Raw genomic sequence first — 19,557 nt, 5'->3', positions numbered from 1 at the left:
AAGAGCTGGACTCAATGATCCCTAAGGGTCCTTCTCAACAAATTCCTTAATTCTTACGCTAACACACCAGAACCTGTCCAAGCACTCATGCGAAGACACATCTAGGGCGTTCCTCCTCCATCGAGTTCCCTCGCCTTTCGGGAGGGAAACAAAAGCTTGAAAAGAAGAGAGCCTAAACAACAAAACCCCGCGCCCGAGCTCAGCCAGCCCGACCGGCCGCAAGCTCTCCCTGACGCGTCCGTCGTCACTCGGCCCTGCCCCGGCGGGACAGCCCCGCCCCGGCTGAGGCGCCGCCACCGCCCGGTGTCCGCGGGGCGGCATGAGGAGAGCCGGGGGCGGCTGCCGGGCCCGCCATGTCGCTGCTCTGCGTGCGAGGTGAGCGGGGCGGCGGCGGCGACGGAGCGGGGGGACACGCCTGGGCAGGGTTTGGCTTTGTCCTGGGTGAAGTGGGTTTCAGCCTCCCTGGAGCAGGGGCGGGCGTACCGGTGCCTCCCGCCTGAGCCGCGGGCGGCCGCGGCCCGGGCCGCCACCTGCACCCCTGGGCCGGAGGTGCCGCATGGCGAGGGAACAGGTGCGGGTCCAGGAGCGGCGGTCCCTGCCGGGGAGGTCCGGAGCCCCGGGAGGAGCCGTGGCTGACTTTGGGAGTTGGCTCGGACACGAGTTGAATCGCCCAGTGAACGGCGCGGGCAGGAAGCAGGCTGCTGTCACTCCGTACACTCGCCTTAGAGCGTGCATTGTTATTTCGCATACATGCCTAATTACCTCCTCATCCTGCTATGAAGCCTCGTCCCCTTGCAGAACAGGTTGCGGAAAGCCGGCACTTTCTCTGCTCAGTGGATTATAGTGCTGTCTCTGTTTTCCCGTTTCTTCCTGCCTTGTGCTAAAAAATAATGATAAAGAAATCCGTGGGGGAAACCATCTGCCAGGGCTCACGCTACTGGGACGTGTCTCCCTGCACTGAACGCCGCGGTCACCGGGCGTCCCCGAGCTCAGCCGTGCCCTGCGGCTTAAAAGTGTAGTTTTAATGTTCTCAGCTCCTTTGCCAGGAATGATAAAAAAACTGGCACTGCTGGCAATTCAGCTCTTCTTTTACACACACGGATTTATTGATAACAGTGCCTTATCCAGCTGTTTGTCACTCTTTTGAGTCAAAAGCCCTGTGTCGGTGATGGTGTAAGATGCCCAACAGAGCATCTTGAGCTGTAGTTTTTTGGGGAGAGCACTGCTTTTGGGGAGTGTTTCTGAATTAAGTTTCAGCTCTTTTATTAAACACATGTTGTGTTTAAAGGCTTAGGAGAGGTGCACAAATACAAAGTTTATCTTAAATATGCTTTTTGCGTACTTACGTGTAAACTCTGAAGTGCAGAGTTGTCTAGCTCGTTTTGAAGGTTTTGCCAAAATCTCTTCTTTGAAACAGAGTCTTACTAGCCAAAGGATGCCTATGTGTGTAACAGGGTTTGTTTTATTCTTGATGGTGGTTCATCCTCAAAATGTTTTCAGAGTGTCCTTTAAAGTAATGTGGGTTTGATTATCTTAAGAATGTATTTACATGCCGTTCGCGAGGAATAGCGAAAGAACATAAACTGAATGATTGAGCTGCTGCAACTGTCTTCTGTTTTCAAGGTGTTTATTCTTGATTTGTAGAGTTTTTAGGACAGAAGTATTTCAGGAGCCTGGTGTGCTCTTGTGTTTCATTAATTCTTTGTTTGTGTGAAGAGCTAAAGAAGAAATTTGAGATGGCTGGTGACATTGTATGAAGATTTACTGTGAAAATTTTATCTTCCATTTCCATCTGCTGTGTGAAGACAGTAGAAGACACCACAATTCATTTAAATGAATGATACTGAACAACTTTATTGTAAGATTGCAGAATGTAGTCAATTTACTAAACGTCAAACATATTTTCTGAAATAGGCAAGACTGAAATGATGAGCTGATGAGCTCTCACAAGAAGCAACCATTTAACATGATATGGAAGTATGTTGAGGTGGAGCAGTGTGAAAAACGAAACAGATACCAGGATCGGAGATAAAACAACCGGGGCAAGGAGGAGGCAGCTTTATTGTTACTTTTTTAAAAAGCCCAACATAATGGCACTTCTCTTGATTTTTTTACCTTTCCAATGAACTGATCTTGTTGAGACAGCAGTGATCTGTTAGTAAGAAAGTTGGAAAAGCTGGTTTTTTTCTATTTAAAATGGGACACATATAAGACTACATAGTAGTGTGGGGTTGGATGGTGTAGAGCTGAGACTAACAAAGAAAGACAACAAAAACCCCCATGGAATAAATGTAGGTGATTGGGACGCTGTTAATAGCATCTCGATTGCACTTTTACGTGTAAAGTAAAATGTGGAAAAAGCCATAAGTGTCAGCGCCACAAGAAGCCTGCTAGTGAGAAGGATAGTGTTTTAATTTATTGATTTATTTTCCATCCCCCTTGAATTGCGCGCATTAATAGTATTTTAATGAATCACTAATCTAAAACAGTGCTCAGTGTTGGTGACCAAACATGTCTGGGTCTGCCTTTGTTCCTGAAAGACCAGCTAGCATATGTCTTCTTGATATCAAGTGCTACATTTCTCTTACTTTCTTGGAGAACAAATAAATTTTTGTGTGTGTGGGGTTTTTTTTTCCTTTTTTCCCCTTTGTTTATTTGTTTTGTTGCTGGTTTTATTTGTTGTTGTTTTGTTATGTGGCTTTTTTTGTTTGCTTCTTTGGTGTATTTTGTTTGCTTTGTTCTGTTTTTTCCAGAATCATTGAGCTGTATCTGCCAAAGAAATAGGAAACACCTGACAGAAAATCTAAGCTCAGAGGAATTGTGAGTCTGGGCTTGTCTGCAGTAGTTCAGGGTATGTGTGAAATAAGCCAGTGGTAATGGGCTGTTGTAGGAGCAAATTAAGGGCTTCTTTTGAAGCAGGAAAATATGCAGTGAGTGTAAGTGAAGTGAAGGAGAAAAGAAATTCTGAATATTACATGATTGAGGCTTTTAGGAGACTTCTTTGTATTTTGATTCTGCTGCTTAAGTGCAAGGGAGGTTGCACACACTCCTGTTCAGAGCAGCTGTGTCTGGATTATGTCTGATAATCTTCTCTTGGCATACTTTGCTTTATTACTTTGCATTTAGTGTTGTATTTGTGAAAATAGTACATATTGAATAAAACTAATCCCAGGGAAGCAGTTTAGTTTTTTTACATCAGTCTTGCATTGATAACTTTCTTGGCTTTCTCTTGTAACGTTTGATTTTACCCCACATCTAAATTAGATAAAATTTATTTTCCTGATCTTTCTTGTCTCCTGACTTGGTGATGGGAATAACTGCTGTCTCAGCACAGCTTGCAGGGGTCATAGCGAAGTGGACCCTGCTGAGGCTGGATCACTCCATCATTGGCTCTGTTTATCATTGTCCTGGCACATAGTTCATGCCCTTTCACCTGCTCACTTTTATTGCATCCTTTGTCCCCAGCCCTTGCTGTCTAAAGACTGATGGCTCTCTTCTCATTTTTCTCCTGTCTGCTTCATAGCACCTTAAGCTGTATCTTCACTGTCACTCTATTTCAAAGTGTTTGACCTGCCTGGTCCACCTGATAATTATAATGCCAAGAATGTTGGCAGTGGGGTTCTTCCCTTATCCCTGTGTACAGTACCTGACTTAGTCCCATAGAGGTCATAGTGCTTTTGTGTAATGTGCCTTTATCTTGGGGCCGGATATCTGTGTGAGATTGGCTGCCAGAGTTACATGGAAGAATCACTTGGGTGAGCTTTTGCACTCTAGAATTTCAAGTTGACTGCTGTGTGAAATGACATTGTCTGGAGGTTAGGAATGATATTTTTTTGTTTGCCTAATGTTTATCGTGTGGCTGCGCTGAAGAATTAGAAGAGCTTGTGACATTTTTGTCAAAACAGCTGGAGTGTTGGAGTATCACTCCAAAAACTTAACTGTCCATCCCTGTAGTACCAGAAAAATTTGCATTCCAGTACTGAATTGAACTGTGTTGACATCCAAGTGAAGGAAGCAAAGAAGGAAAATGGAAATGGATGTTAATGATAAAAGAAATAAAAACATGTTCAGTCTTGTGGTGTACTTAAAAAATACCTTTACCTACAAGTGGCCAAGTACCAGGAACTTCTCTTTAAAGGATTTTTCCCCTATCTTGATGTAATGGCCTCAACTTACCTCAGTGTTCTCTGAAAGACTGAATGCAGTGCCTCTGGCTTGCTGTTATGACTCTTCTGAAATGGTTGTGGAATTGAGAAAAAAAAAACATATCCACCTTTTTGTAGGTCAAAATGATGAAGAATTTAAGATGAAAAGTAGTAGCAGAAATGCAAGGTTCTAACAGTAGGATATTAAAATAACGTAACGATTCATTTAGAATTTGCTGTGTGACTATTACGAACTCCATTTCTCTAGTTGTCCTTACTCAGGAAGTTACCAGTGTAGGTAGTGTTGGAGCACAATGAAGTGCATTAGAAATTTGGGTAATTAGGCTAAGATAGAAGTGTTCTATACTAAAAGAGCATTTTTGTGCTGAGAGTTAAGCTTTAGGTTTATAAAGGTGTAATTGGAGAGAGCTTTTTAAGATTTCTAGCTTCTTCTGTTGCTCAGTAAAACCTGCAAACCATGTCTGGCTTTTGATGCACAGGTGATCATCTGATTTCCTATTTAAAATCCTCACCTTTTCAGCTTTGGGCACAGTTAGTGCAAACGGTGTGGAATCTACTTTTTAGGTATTTAGGGGACTATGAACTACTTGAAATCTCCCTATATTTCTCAGAGGGATGAAGGGAAGGTACAGAGATGGATCCTGAATTTGAATAGTGTCTGCTTCTGTCTTCCTCTCATGGTGTACTCTCAGCTGACTCCTTCAGTGTGACATCTGCCAGGCCTAACTTGTTAAAGTTGTTATTAGCATACTCTTTTAATATGCAATAAAGTGCTGCATTTAATCTAAATGCTGAAAGAACCTAATTTTAAACTCTTAACCGTCCAAGATCTAGTTGCAGCTTACACAGCAGCAATGAAAGTCCAAGCAAATTAAACTGCTTTTTTAATCTAGGACCTTATTTCAAATCCTTGACTTGAATGGATGTGAAATGCATATGTCTGATGGCAAATCATCTTCCTATATCTCCTTTGAAATTTCTTCTGGTTATTTTTTTGTGCCTTGTGGTCAAATATTACTGGGTGTTTTGAAAAATACTTTAATCACTCCATAAAAGCTGTTCTTGCTGCTCTTTCAAGAGATCTTGAACTGGAGGGATGTGTCTAATAACTCTTTCTCTGTTGCTTTTTCATTCTGATAATTTCCTGTGTGGTCTTGCAAGCTGATTTGGAGCTGCTCTGAAAGTGTACAGGGTCTTCACTAACACTGCCTCTTTCTTATCTTAGAGGTTACTGGTTAATACTTGGCATTTTCTTGGTGTGGAAGTGTATGTAAGCAGTTTGCTGATTTTGCCTCTTGTTTGACAGTATGATTTCTGGAGTCAAGAGTTTAAAAGGTTTCTCTTTAGCACTTGGATTTGCTTTTCTTTGCTGCCTTTACTTTCTGACGGTACTTCAAAAGTTCGTTTAGTAGTAAAATTACATTTAATATTGTTGTGTTGATCTAATCATTGTTAAATAGAGAGCTAAAATCTGCTTTACTTGTATTGTTGGTGTGTGCTTATCTGTGCCTGCTTTAGCCATGTTTACCAAGAGCTTTGCTGAAGTGTTGTTTTGCTTGTAAACTGTCACCTATAAAATTTGGCAGATGATTTCTGTGACATGGATTCCTATTCCATAGGTATATCCTGGGTGTTTGGATCAGCTCTCTTTGCATTTAGAAAGATTTCAGATGGTTTTTTTTTTTCCTCTTAGGCTCTCCTTATACCTGACTAGGCTGCTGTGCATAATTCTGCTTTTATTATTTTCCTTTTGACTGGCCTCTGTGTCCTGCTTGGTTTTGTGTAAGTGGTAAATGTCCAGTTGAGAAAGAGTGAAATATAGCAGGCTTTGGAACAGGAAACATCACTGATCATGGCCAGGCTCTCAAGTGACTCTCTATTACTGTTTCACTGGATACCCACCATACTATGTAATTTTTCACATGACTGAGACACTGTTCTACCCTAAGTGAGTTTTGTGTCTCAGAAAATTCCATGTGTGTACAGTTTGGATCAGTCTTACTGAGCTGGTGCTGAATAGTAGGCATCTTTTTTTTTTTACCAGATCTTTAACTCCTTAGACATTTCAGACATTTTTCTGGATCAGTCTTACTGAGCTGGTGCTGAATAGTAGGCATCTTTTTTTTTTTTTACCAGAACTTTAACTCCTTAGACATTTCAGACATTTTTCTGTAGGTACCTGACCTCTTACAGGTGTGTTCTGAGTGTCACCTTGGGAGTCATACTCTGCTCTTTTTGGAGCCTCTTTTCTAATCTCTCTGGATGCATGTAAAACAAAGGTCACTGGGCTACAGACTACTTCAATTACATGCAAGTTGCAGTTTTTTAGACCTTCTGATTTTTATTACTTGCACATTGAATATTTAATGTTATCTTCACTTGCCTCAGGCTGGAATATACCCGATCTCTCAAGTGCTTGCTTCTTCCTGAGCATGTGGCAGATGTTTATGGGATGCTTAATGCTTTTTCACCATCATCAGTTAAATCAGCTGATGAGTTGGGAGACCAATACCCTTGTTGGTGTTTTGTCTCTATTCAGATTTTTTGTTAAGTCTCTTGCTTTTCCACGCATTTAACTTTCTTCATCTTGGGCCACACAACCTGTGTCAATACAGTTTTTTCTTGTATTTTACCATGGCTTTGCAGCTCATTGAGGTGGAGTGGAATTCAGCTATCCTTCTTGTTTGAGGAGGAGTGGCTTCTTGGTCCCCTGGAAAACACCTAATAAATGATTCCTGAATCTGATTATGATGGTTTTGGTTCAAATTTATTCTTAGTCAATTGGTAGTAATTAGTCTCAACGTTATGAAATTAACTCCCTCTGAAATGTCCCTCATGTATTGCTAGGGATTGTTTTTGGACAGCCCATGTTTTATTTGATTTGATCACAGCTGCTGCAGGTAACTATTAAATAATTGCTTTGTAGAAGAAAATGGGAGTGGTGATCCAAAACAGTTGTTCTGCCTGTTTAACAGTTGTTGAATTGGAATGCTATTTGCAAGTTTTGAAAAAACTGAAGTTGTACTGGCAGGCATATGAGCTCTTCAGCATTTCTCTTTTTAACTGTCTTTATATGAGTACTGCTGTCTTCTGTGATGAGCAGATTTCAGTGAAATATATTATGAAATACATTATGTGCATCTATATGTTTATTTCAGCTGGGAAGATCCAGATTAAAAAAAAAAAAAGCCTGAGAAATCTCTGGTTGATAATTTCATTAAAAGATGCAAATGTGATTTACTTGGTGCATCATAAACATTTAACGTATCTCTAACAAGATAGAAGAGACATCTAACTCCTTCACCAGGCTTTCAAAACAGATTTCTTACTGTCCTTTTAGTTATTTCCCCATTTTGAATTTTGAATAATTGAATAATTGCACTTAAAAAACCTGAAATGTTGAATACTTACAGGTCTTAGCAGCCTTTCCCTCCTTGTGTAGTGTGGGGTGCAAAAGACCAGCTGTGGCTGGAGGATCCAGTTAGATAATAAGTCCTCAGCTGAGGAATTTTTTTTGACTGATGCTGATTGAACTTACTAAGCACCATATTATGGCTTGGATTCATGTCCTGCTCTTGTGGAAAGTGGCAAGGAATTGGAGCACAGTACTGCCAGGAATGCTGCCTCTGATAGCTACATGTGGGCATCCTAAAAATGAAAGGGAATGCTGCCAACTAATGGTTGTGACTTTATGTTCCCTCTGCCATACTGCTCTCAAGTGCATGTTCATCCTTTTGTCAGATGAGCTTTGGACAGACCTGTGTGGGAGGTGGGTCCATGAATTCACCATGGAATTATAAGCTGAGAGAGGTTCAGTTCGTGGAAACCATGTGCTAAGAGAAAATTAAATTGAGGCACTGACAGATATAAGTAATTGATGCCTGCTTTGTTTGCTGGATTTAATACTGCTGGCCAGACTTAAATTTGTAAAAATCTTAAAATTGCTGGGCAGGATGCATGGGGTAAGAACTATGTTAAAGGAATTAAAAATCCTGATTTTGTTCCCTTATGGATTGCCTGCATCTGGGGAGTTGGAGCATTAAAAAATGTAAAGAAGATGTGTAATTTCAACAGCTTTGTGCTGATCTCAGTTTCTTGGTGCTCTTCCTTGCAGTTGAGCATACTGTATAAATGGAAGGTGAATTGGACTGGGATATCTTGTCTGATGAAGGGTAAGAGGAGGTGTCTTGTTCAAGATAATCTCTAGCCAAAATCTGTTGGCGAGTTTGAAAAGAAATTTGGCTTCAGGCCTTGACTGTGTCCCTTTAAGGAATACTGGTTGTAACTTTATTACTTAAAGCTCTTGTGTCTTAACTCTCTTAAATCTTTACAACCTAAATGCTCTGCTAAACAGAGTCCATCATTTCCACCAAAGAGACCTAATTAGTAGGTATAAAATAACTGCAAAATTATGCTTCTGAGTATTAGCACACTTCTGTTTTCTTTGCTCAGGCCAATGTAGTAATACTGAGCTTAAAAACATCATTAAAAAAAACCCAAAATGCTTTGTCCCTTCACTTTTGGCTTGCTGCTCTGTTCAGGCAAAATCTGCACCATATAACCAACCTGCTGTTGTCTCTGTTGGCATCTGCTGAAAGAAATTTGGATCTGGAGCTAAATGTGGTGGCCCATGAAAGCTTTCACTTTTCTGAGCTGTTACGGCAGCACAGTGCTGCAGTCCATGTGCCAAGGATTCAGGTGTGCTTAGATAAGGCGAAGGGAACTGTGAAGGAGCTGTATCACCTAGAACATGTTCTGAAGGATATGTAGGGTTTTTATCCAGCATCATTACCAAACTCAATTTTTACCAGTTCTTAAGTACTGGAAGGGCAAGGAGTACAACTTTAGTAATAGCGTCTCCAATCTAAGGAAAGGCACACCAACTTCTGCTGTTCTGATGCTTAAGTTAGTAAACCATTTCAGCATAAAAACCAGAAATTTGTCATATATGATAATCAACATAAAGCTGATGAGTATGTAAAGACTGAATTTCTAGACAGAAACCTTTTAGAGACATTTTCCTTTCCTAAAAACTTGTATAAACTTCAGAACAGGTTTTCAGAAAATGTCCAGGGACTGCAGATTTTCAGTATCTGTGGTTATTTGCTTGTAGTTATCACATACTCTTCTGTTCCAACAACCTCAGTCCTTTGCAAACAAAGTCCTTGTGGAGTGTTATAGCTGCAGTTGCACACTGGAGAGCTACAAATCCTTGTTGTACAAATCTTCAGTAATTATTTCTTCCTATAGGGCCAGGAGTACCAGACACACGGTGCCAAGGTAGTTTGTCAGCTTGGTGTGAAGAAGGAATTTGACTGCTCAGTAAACTACTACACACATTGTAGAAAATTGTTTTTCCCCATTTGTACCCCTTCCAAATTTGATGTGTTATTCTTCATTGTAAGATTTCTTTAAAGGCAACCAGGTGGTATTTTTCAGGAGATTGTTTGGCTTCTTCATGCATGTGGCTTGGCTTTCAAAGTCAGACGGGTCATAAATTACTAGAAAGTTGAGATTGCCTTTGTTTTTGGATTTGGGATTTCTGACCTTACCAAAATCATATGCCATTTCATAGATTAATGAAGTCATGGTTTTAAATTAAACTCTCAATATTTTGTGGTTTGGACATCCCCTAATCCTGAGCTCCTGATCTGAACCTAAACTTGTAGTGTGTGACTTGAATTTGGCATGCAACATGGATTTGGATTGGTAGGAAGGGAAGAATGGACATGAAACAGTAGTTTTATTTCAGCCTTTCCCACCTCGTATAACTTGCTGCATGTGCAGAATTTTATTAGATTTCGACCTGTCAAATTGAGTAAGTGGAGTCTGTGTATACTCCATTTTAGTAGATTTTTTGAGGAGATTAACTGCTTAGAAACTCCATAGTTATAAGGACAGAATGGCTTGTTGTAATCATCTAGTATGAGCCTGTGTAATACATAGTATTTTTTGAATGTAACAACCTAGAGTCTTAACAGAAACGGTCAGATTTTTGAACTAAAATTGATGAAGGATTTTCTATGATTCTAGGTAGCTTTATGTTGGTTACCATATGTGACGGATTTCTGCTTTTTATGCTGAAATGGTTTATTAGCTTCAGCATCTGAACAGCAGAATCTGGTGTGTCTTTCCTTAGGTTGGAGAAGCTACTATGAAAGTTGTACTCCTTGCTCTTCCAGTACTTAACGATTGGAAAAAATGGAGTTTGGTAGTCTGTTACTTGAATAGAGGCAAGTGGATGTTATATTATGAGTAATTTGACTGTAATGACAAGTGTTTACATATTTTTCCATGGTTAAAAAGAGATCAAGACGTGCCGTGCCCTAATAGATCTCAGTGTTAAATCAGTGTATTGTTACGCTTTTGCTTGGTGGCAGGTGTGTCGTGTACCAGAGCTCAAGTGACAGACCTTTTACTTCTGTTGTGAACTTGAGTTTGAGTTACTGTTCTGTATAAACCTGACGCTTTAGTCAAAAATGTAGAAACTTGCTCAGGCTGTATTGGAGGAGAGTAGCTCGCAACAGAAGTTTGAATATAAATGAGTTAACCCTGTGCACACTTCCTGGGGACCTGCATTGTGTATTTCTTTTTCCTCACGGAATGTTGTGGAAGAACTAGTGCTGCAGATGAAATAGGGGTTACTGGATCCATGACAAGTGCTATGGTTTTCTGAAGTAAATAATGTAAAACATTTGAATTAGTAGTGTTGAGTTAGTTTTCCTAGAAGATGCAAACACATTGGTGTTATAAAGCAGGATGGGAAGCTTGTGGCTGAAGTGTTGGGAAGGAGGCTGTTAGTTTAGGACTCAGAACGAGCCCCCAAAAGGTTAGCAGGAGTCACAGGAGTGGGAGTTATGAGGGGAACAGAGATGTCAGAAGGGCTTTCCTAGTCTAGAAAGAGAGGAATAGAAGTGACTGGGAAAATTCCACTGTGTTTTGGTGATGCAAAATTGTAAAGCAGCATTAGTGTGGATAAAAGAGAACCAGCTGGGCTGAAATTGCTTTGGGAAGAGCTGATAAGAGATTTTGCTGTGATAGCACAAGAGGTCTACTGCACGTAGTCCAGGATTTAAATGTGGGAAAAAATCTCATAACATGGCTAGAGCAAAGTATTTCTGGGTGTTCTCACTGTGAAATACTGACTCCCCACAGCAGAGAATATATCCTGTTGGTTGTTCCTGGAGTGCCAGCTGTGTTGTGTGACAGTTTCACCATCAGACAGTGACCACAGCCATAAAACTGATGGAGTGAACTGTAGATGTGACTTTGAGAGGCACAGAAGATGCTTCAGGGAAATTGGACATGAAGTGAACTTGGTTTGAATGATCCGAATGAACCAAGCTTCAGCTTGGTCTGAAGCTAAGTTAAAGTAAATAGTTGAATATGTAGGTTAGTAATTGTCAAGCTTCCAGGGAAGATGAAGAAGCTTTCTGGTGAAGTGAGGAGCTTAGATACAGAGGAGGGCAGGAAATTCAGGGAAGCTACAGGGGTAAATATTAGCATCTCAAATAACAGAAAAGGCTCCACCTAGGAAATTACCCTAGACCTGATGATTCACCTGTTCATTACGTCAGGATATGCTGAGCAAACAGAGAACCTCTGAGAGGTGTGGGCAAAAAAAACAGTTGGTAGAGGAAGGTGTGTGTTGAGGATCAGAAAAGCTAAGGTAGGGGCTTCCACCTCAGCAGACAAGGTGGCATCTTGCAAGTGGTAATAAAACAGGTAACAGAAGGCACTTTGGTCACATGAAAAGGGGAAACAGCCAGCCTCTACAGGGGGACGAATCAGACTTCTGTGCCTGGGGACAGGGAAGTGTAAAGATGGGCTGGGTATGGTCCCTGGACTATAGGAATTGTTTCTTATGAAACTGAAAATGATGCAGAAGCATAGGAGAAAAAAGTTCTAATATCCTACATTTGAGTCTGGTAGTCTTTTTCTCAGAGTGCTGAAACATGCAACATTTTAAATCTGAATTCTGCCAGCAGAAGTTTAACTGTGGCTACAAACAAGCAGTGACATTGTCTAACTGGAGAGGAATAGATGTGGTTTCTGTGGATAGGCGGGAAGTAAAGGAGATGAGTGATAAATGTGGATAAATATGGATTTTGACTTCAAAAGCAGGCAGGACTATGACAATATGGAAAGTTTGAAAGAAGCTGTTAGGAGAGAATAATAAAAAAAATTTAGACAGGAGGAAACAATATGGAAGGGTATCATATGAAGTGTGACATGGGTTTGTGAGAGCAAAATTGTTTGGGCTAGCTTCTTGTTTCTACATGAAAGCATGCATCTATTTGTACTTCTGTAATATCTTACAAATCCTATAGCAGACTTCTTTTTAAAGAAAATTGAAATTGGCAAAAGACTTGTAAAGAGTATAAGGAGCTGGCTCAAGCTCCTGGCCAGAGTAGAGTAGCAGAAGCTAGTAATGTTGCTAAGACTAGTGGGAGAAACAGATATATGTCTTCCACTTGTGTCATGGCAAGAAAGAATACAAATGAGTGTGTCAAAGCTGTTCTTAAGAAAAGTCCTAATTACATAGTAAATTTTGAAGCAAATAAATACAATGCAGGAAGGACTCAGTGACCCCTGAGGAGAGTGAGAATGAAAATGAGTTGATGTTCTATAAAAAAACTGTACACTTAGAGGCAGATGACAAGCATTGCTGAGAAATGTGAAACTTACTGAAAGGAGAGATGTTGGGGAGTCCTTGTGTCTCTGCACCATGCTTGTAAACGGAAGCTGATGGGATCTGTGACTTGTGTCCATTAAAAACATCAGGAAATTAAACATGGAGTAAGGAAAAACATGGAGAGGGGGAATAGTGTTGACATAAGATACAGAAGGCATACACATGCTATTAATTAAAGTGTTGGGTGAAAAGTAGGAATGATTTTAAATGGTGTAAGTGATCCAGGTGTTGGGAGAAGCAGCATTAGAGTTGGACCCCTCCAGTCTTGTGATCCTCATTGCATTAACTTGTGCAGTGAGTTACTGTTCTGACAACTAATCGCAATAGACAAACTGTATATTAAGGTAAAATTTTGACATAGTGTCTTCCTTATTTATAAATGTTAATAATAAGGAAAAGAACCTACATGTGAAGGAACTTGCTTTTACTCGATTCTTACCTAAGTCTGTTCATTTTGGTTAATGGTGTTGATTCTCATTTAACCTGGTGTATTTTCACCTTATTGTTTATGGAGATCCAAATGCAAGCAAGCAGCATGGCTTTTAAGGGAACAGTCTTGAGGACACTCCTTGTCAGTAGTAAGACCTTCTTGTGATTCAGTTCTTTGCATACATGCTGTTTGGAAACACTATTTTGAAAAGTATGGGCAGGTGGTTGCTCGTGTTTGTGAGGTGCAGCTCTTTTAGATGGCAATCTATCTGACTGTCCTATTTCTGCAATTTGTGGGCATCCTCCAGGAACTAGTATTGTCCGAGCAGTTTGTGAATGTGAAGATTAAAATCAGACTGACAGAGGTATAGTTTGCTAACAGTGTTTTTTTTAATTAGGTTTCCTGTTCCTGCCTGGAATCTCATTCAGTTACACCATAACTCATACCCTAACAAGTTCTTCTACTCTTTCTTAATTGTTACAGTCAAACTTATTTCTGTCTCCTAGATGCTAATATTTTCTCTAGTTTGTGAAGGTAAACAAACAAACAGGTAAATATTAGGTAACATAATAATAAGATTTTATTAATATTTTACTTTAAAATGCTTCTCATACTAGACCAATCTTCCTTTATTACTCGGTGTGGAAAACACAGGTGCTGTTTTTCCTGGCAGCTTATAATTTACTCTAGCATGGCAGGATGTTTTTGTTTTAAAAAGTATATATAAGAATTTACTGAATCCACCACAAATGTGCTGTTGCTTTGGTTTTGAGTTTGTCTTTTGTTTAATATGCTATACCACTGAAATTGAACAGTGATATTTGTTAGTACCATTTTTTAATCTCGGTGCCTTTCAGGACAAGCTTGTGCTCTCCTGCTTCCCAAGTAGCTGTGTTCCAGTTGGCTGAGTGCTTGCAATCCTGTAACTTAAATCGAAACTACCAGAAAGTAGACCAAGGCTGTGATTAGGTGGCAATCACTCCTGGTGTGGTTAGTCAGCAACTCTTTTTCCAGGGTGCATCTTGTTTACACTAAGTCTGAACAGGGAGTCTAGAAACCTGAGTCACTGGGGAGACTGTTCAGGTGACTTTTGTTGACAGGTGAAAAGCACAAGCCAAAGGACAAGCACACAAGTGGGTTTGTTCTGTCATTTCTGCTCTTTCCTCTATGGTACCACACTACTTGTGTCTTCTAGCAGCTGTTACCTTGGCTGTGACCAGGCTGTGTGATTTGACCTAATAACTCTGGCAAGATTCTAGTAATTTAAGTGGCCTTTACCTCTCTGTATATCCGAGCAAAACTGCATGTGCTCTGTGTCTTGGAAGAATTGATTCTACAGAGGTGTATCTTTTTTTAAAATAAATACACCTACCCACCTCCTCAAACCTGAAGAAACCAATTTCTCCATTCATCTGGTTTCTGAAGTACTATTAAGGGGTTTTCGTAATGTTTGGAATTTTAAGATAATTTTTGCTCCTTGGGTTCCGCCCCCCCCCCCCCCCCCCCCGACGCTTTTATTTTAAACTAGTTGAGCTGTTGCTTTGTCATCAAAGTCAGTTTACCAGCTCAGACTGGCTCCTAGCAGACTTGATACATTATCAGTCTATCTCTTTTCCTGCCTTCTGCTGCAAGGATATGGCTTTCATTATGCATATTTCCTTAGTCTTTGGCAGCTGGAGGCATATGTGAGTTGCAGTCTGTTTTGTGTAAAATTAAGTAGTGTGGGTTTTGTTCCCTTAATCAATTAAGGCATTTCCATTAACTTAAAATAATATATTTCTGCCACTAACTTAAAATAATGTATTTCAGAACCTTGCAGAATTTGAAAGAAGGGCTATTATGCCACTGAAAATTGGAAGCCCCCTTTACCACTCTGTCCAGTAGTACATATCTTATACATTTAAAAATTCTGTAAGATTTGGTTGATGTTTATTTTTTTTTTTTCCACCATAAAGCACAGATTCAGGAGTAGGATGCTGTCTTTTCTGATCATAAAACAGCTAAAAGTTCAGGAGAAATCAATAACCTGTAGAGAACCCCTTAAGGCAAAGTACTAAAGCACAGTCTAATAGAATGTATCTTCTGTGAGAGTCACACATGCAATAACTCGCTCTAGTACACTGTACCCAAGCTGTTTTTTGACTAATAATATTAAGGCTGCAGGAGAATATTAGAGAGGCATGGCAGCTTGGATTACTGCTTAGTTCACCTCTTGGTTGGGGAACCAGGTCGCCTGACAGAGCTGTCTGTGTTGCCAGCGTCAGGAGGATTAACCTTTTATAATCTCTGTGATTTGAATAAGAGATTTTCTTCCTGTCCTCACTGCTCAGTTCAAAGCAGCTGCTGAGTAGAAACTTTATGGATCTTCAGAAATGTGTCTGTTGGTCAACTCAAAAAGGAAGAAATAGATGTTGCAAGGATTTCTCCTAGCTGTGCTTTTTAGCAACTGATTTAAATGTTTGTCGGGTAAATGTATACAGGTGGATTCAGCTCTGGAATCAAGGAAGTTGGCTAAGTCCTCAGTTTTCTTTTTATTTGCAAGGTGTTTTGTTACACAAATAGGATCAAATCCATTTCTCCATCACCACGCTCTGCTTGCCCAGCCCCTTGTAGAGCAAACTTTGGACAAAAGCAGAGTCTTGTAAGCACATAATAACAAAACTTCAGTCTGTGTTTGTTTTCCCACTTCTCAAGAAAAGTATAACTGATCCAGACCAATCAGTTGGAGGTGATGCTCACCTGCTTGTGCTAGGTCATGCCAAAACCAGGAGGGATTACTCAGTCAGCTGAGGTGTATGTGTTTGCCCTTGAGAACTGGTGGTGCTAGTAATAAGGTACTTAGCTCTCTGCTTAGAGCCCCACAAAATTTGAAGGATTTTCTTTTGTGTATTGTGGCTGGAAAAGAAGCTCTTCAGTTTAAAAAAAAGCCGGACTCTGTTTTCCATGTCAAACAGGTAGCAAAGCATCTTGCATCTTTGATAGGCCCTTTCTTCTTGACACAGAGCAGTGTGGGTTTGCTTGTGTTGTCTGCCTTAAAACATCTAATACTGCTGTCAAGTGACAACAAATATGTATAGCAAAGCTATGAAATAAGGTGTCTGAAGCATGTGTTCCCCCTTGTTTTTGAAGAAATACCAGAGTGGAATTCATCTGTAATAGCTGGCACCCTTAAGCATTGATTATGTTGGTGATGGAGGAGGTCTGGGGGTAGTACAGACTGAATGAAACTACTTTTGAAAATGTCACCTGGGTCCTAAGCCTAGGGGCATATTAATTTGTAGAGTCGGTACTGCTGTATCATCCTGTCATGCTCTTCTCTGGGAATTGTCTAGATGTTCGTATGGATGAGATACAGGCTAATGTATACAGGTGTTGTTTTGCAGCCCTCACTCTCATGGTATAGTTTCTCTTTGTGCAAACTCCTGCTGAAGGTGTAGAAGGAGCCCCTTGGTCTGCAGGGCAGAAGACATCTGGTTTGGGACCCAAGTGCAAGATGTCATCAATGTCAAGGTGGTTTTTGGGAGTTCCAGCATCTAATTTGAGCAGTGAGACTGTCAGACTTATTGAAGCAAGTGATATTTTGGGGGCAATCAATTACAAATATGACTGGCATTGTCATGGTGATGGTAGGGGAAGATGCAGTATCCAGAAGGCAAACATCTGTGGGACAGCAAAAAGAGTCTGGCACCTTGCTTGTGAATATTCTTGTGTTACTTGTTTTGGTTCTTTGTGGGGAAATAGGACTGACACTTCAAAGGCTTTTCTCAGTGAAGAAAACCATGTGAAGGTATGAATGGGCTACTGTATCTCAGAGCTCAGGCCTTTGGCTTAGGCAAGAGGCTGTTGAGGTGACAGCTAGGAGCAAAGTGAAATTTCAGGTACATTTTAACATGTCTTTGGGAAGGTTATGAAGGAGCAAAGCACAAGTCTGAAAAAGCATGTGAAGATGCTGATTCTTGCCTTGCTGGAATTGACTTACTGGTTTGCCCTGAGATCGTGATTGTTGTTAGGTAAGTTGAAAAGGTGATTGTTGTTAGATAAGTTGAAAAGCCAACACTCTGCAGAGCAGTGTGCTGGCTGGAGACTCCTTGTACTCCAGCACTGGCTGTGGGGCTCTGGAGCTATCATTTTGTGCACAGCCTTTAAGGACAATAATGAGATGCATTGTGTAGAGGAAGGATTTTTGTCTGGGCACTGGGGGGCTGTCATTTCAGCAGGTCCCAAAGCAGACTGTGAAAATGGCTTAAGATTCTTGATCATTGTTGTAATTACTTGAAAGATGACTTGAACTCAGGGGATTTGTCTGTTTTGTGCTGGCAAGAGAAATGTCCTGAGACTGTGTGCCTGTAAGCTGAACTGGGGGACCATGCAAGTAGGAGAAGGGAGGTTAGATACACTCAGAACCTGGAAGAGCATCTGCAGTAATGGGAATTTCTGGAAGAGTATTCTGGTGTTGGGAATTCCACTCCTCAGCTGTCACCTTCTCTCTCTCCTGTTCAGGGTTTCACCACACAAGCTGCCTGGACGTAGAAGCTTCTGCACTTTTTCTGGTTCCAAGTGTATTTAATATAAAAACTGGAAAATATTTATTGGGCTGTTGACACTCTGGATTCACTGGCAGTGCAGATCTGTTTCAGGAGGTTATAAAGTTCAAGACCTGCATGTTCCTGGTTTCTTTTACTGCTTCCAGCATCTGATTCTAGCTTTCTTGGCTATATGGTTCATGAATGCACTTTTTTTTTTTTTTTTTTTTTTTTCCCTCCTGGACAGAAAAAACAGTAATGTCCTGCTTATTTCATCTGCTCTTTATCTGAAGTCAATTGAATGCTTCCTACTGCCTTTCAGGAAGCTTTTTCTGGGATCAGCTGTAAGTAAACTTCTTGCAGCTTCTACTGCAAAGCAGAAGTTCTACTAAGTGCTAATGTTTAATGTAATAAAGATTTGAGCTGTGGTTTACCAAATAGCTTATCAATGTTTTAAGCATTTTATTGTTATAATCTCTTGAGGCTTTTTTGGATAAAATGATCTGCATGTTTTAAAATGCTGGATTTCTTCTGCAGTGCTGAATGGTCTTGATGTATTGTATATATTTTGGCAGTGTAGATCCTGTTCTGTGCTAGCTTTTTAGTAAAATCAACATATTTACTTAAAAGTTCAGAGATGAGGTTACTTCTGGGCTTTGGGACCTGTTATTTTGTGTATCTCCTCCCTCCCTTCCTCTCTGTGAACCCTGTCCTACTTGCTCTATTTCAAGTACTGTTTTCAAACCAACAAACAACAGCCTGACCTTGCATCCTGATACTGCTTTCCTGAGAAATGCTGGTGTAAGAATGTGGGAGAGCAGTCTGATGTGTGTGTCAAGGAAGGAATCAGTTGCAGACCCCTTTAGTTTTCCTTTTGCATTTAGTCCTCTGTCACAGTTGCCTTCTACAAGTTGGCATAGTTTGAGTTCCACTTTTCCTGTTCTGTAGTTCCCTAGTAAAATTGTTTGTGTTTGAGATATGTTTCATTTTTCTGGCCTAAACTGTTCAAAACTGCAATCTCCATATTTTCTGCAGCTTTTTTTTTTTTTTTTAATTTCAGTAGTGTGTTCTTCACCTGCATATTTGTATTGGTGAAACAGTTCAAGGAGTATTTCAGGCAGGTGAGTTCTTGAGGTATACAACAAACAAGAATGCATACAAAACCCTTCAGTTCAGGAAGTTGAAAACCTGTGTGATGTTAAGTCAGTATGTCAAATCAGATCTGGTAACAGATTAACCTGTAAACAAGACCCAGATGTGTCTCTTAACTGTCTGAATCTGTTTTGTCATTGAAACTGTTTAGAAGTCTATTTGCATTAACTGCCTAGTACATTAAACCAGAACAGAAAGGAAATTGTCACCCCTTCTGTTGCATGAAATACCTTTTAGAGAAGTAGAACCTTTTAAAAGAAGGCTTTTTTTGCTGATGAAGATTGACTTTTATTATTAAATAACCCCACAGCTGAACAGCTCTTGCCAAAAGATTTGCAGTTTATCTGCTCCTCCAGGTATACTGTGAGAATGTGGGAATATGTGCAAATGACAGAAAGGGTTTCCTACACAGCTCTAAAACTTGTTCGGTTCACATTATATAGTAATTTCGGTAGGGATGGAAGAAATTGAATGCTATGAAGTTATGATGAAAGCTAAGCTATATTGTACACATTTACAAAGTTTCATGCAAAGGTTGAGTTGAAAAGGGACAATATTTGCAGGAGGTATGAAATTACCTACTTCACTGAG

At 40.3% G+C, this 19,557-nt stretch overlaps 1 protein-coding gene across 2 annotated transcripts in view; it reads left to right on the top strand.

Moving 5' to 3' along the window:
• Positions 1-286: 286 nt before the first annotated feature.
• Positions 287-19,557, top strand: part of UNC13B (unc-13 homolog B) — a 210,768-nt gene continuing 191,497 nt past the window's right edge. For both annotated transcript variants that reach the window (XM_050987179.1, XM_018922952.3), the window contains exon 1: positions 287-375. In XM_050987179.1, coding sequence (XP_050843136.1) covers positions 354-375 — 22 coding nt within the window. In that variant the 5' untranslated portion in view covers positions 287-353. The remainder of the gene's footprint in view (positions 376-19,557) is intronic.

This window comes from Serinus canaria, chromosome Z (genome assembly GCF_022539315.1).
Source record: "Serinus canaria isolate serCan28SL12 chromosome Z, serCan2020, whole genome shotgun sequence".
Lineage (NCBI taxonomy): Eukaryota > Metazoa > Chordata > Aves > Passeriformes > Fringillidae > Serinus > Serinus canaria.
Note: the sequence above shows the minus strand (reverse complement) of the source record. Positions and strands in the feature narration are given on the sequence as shown.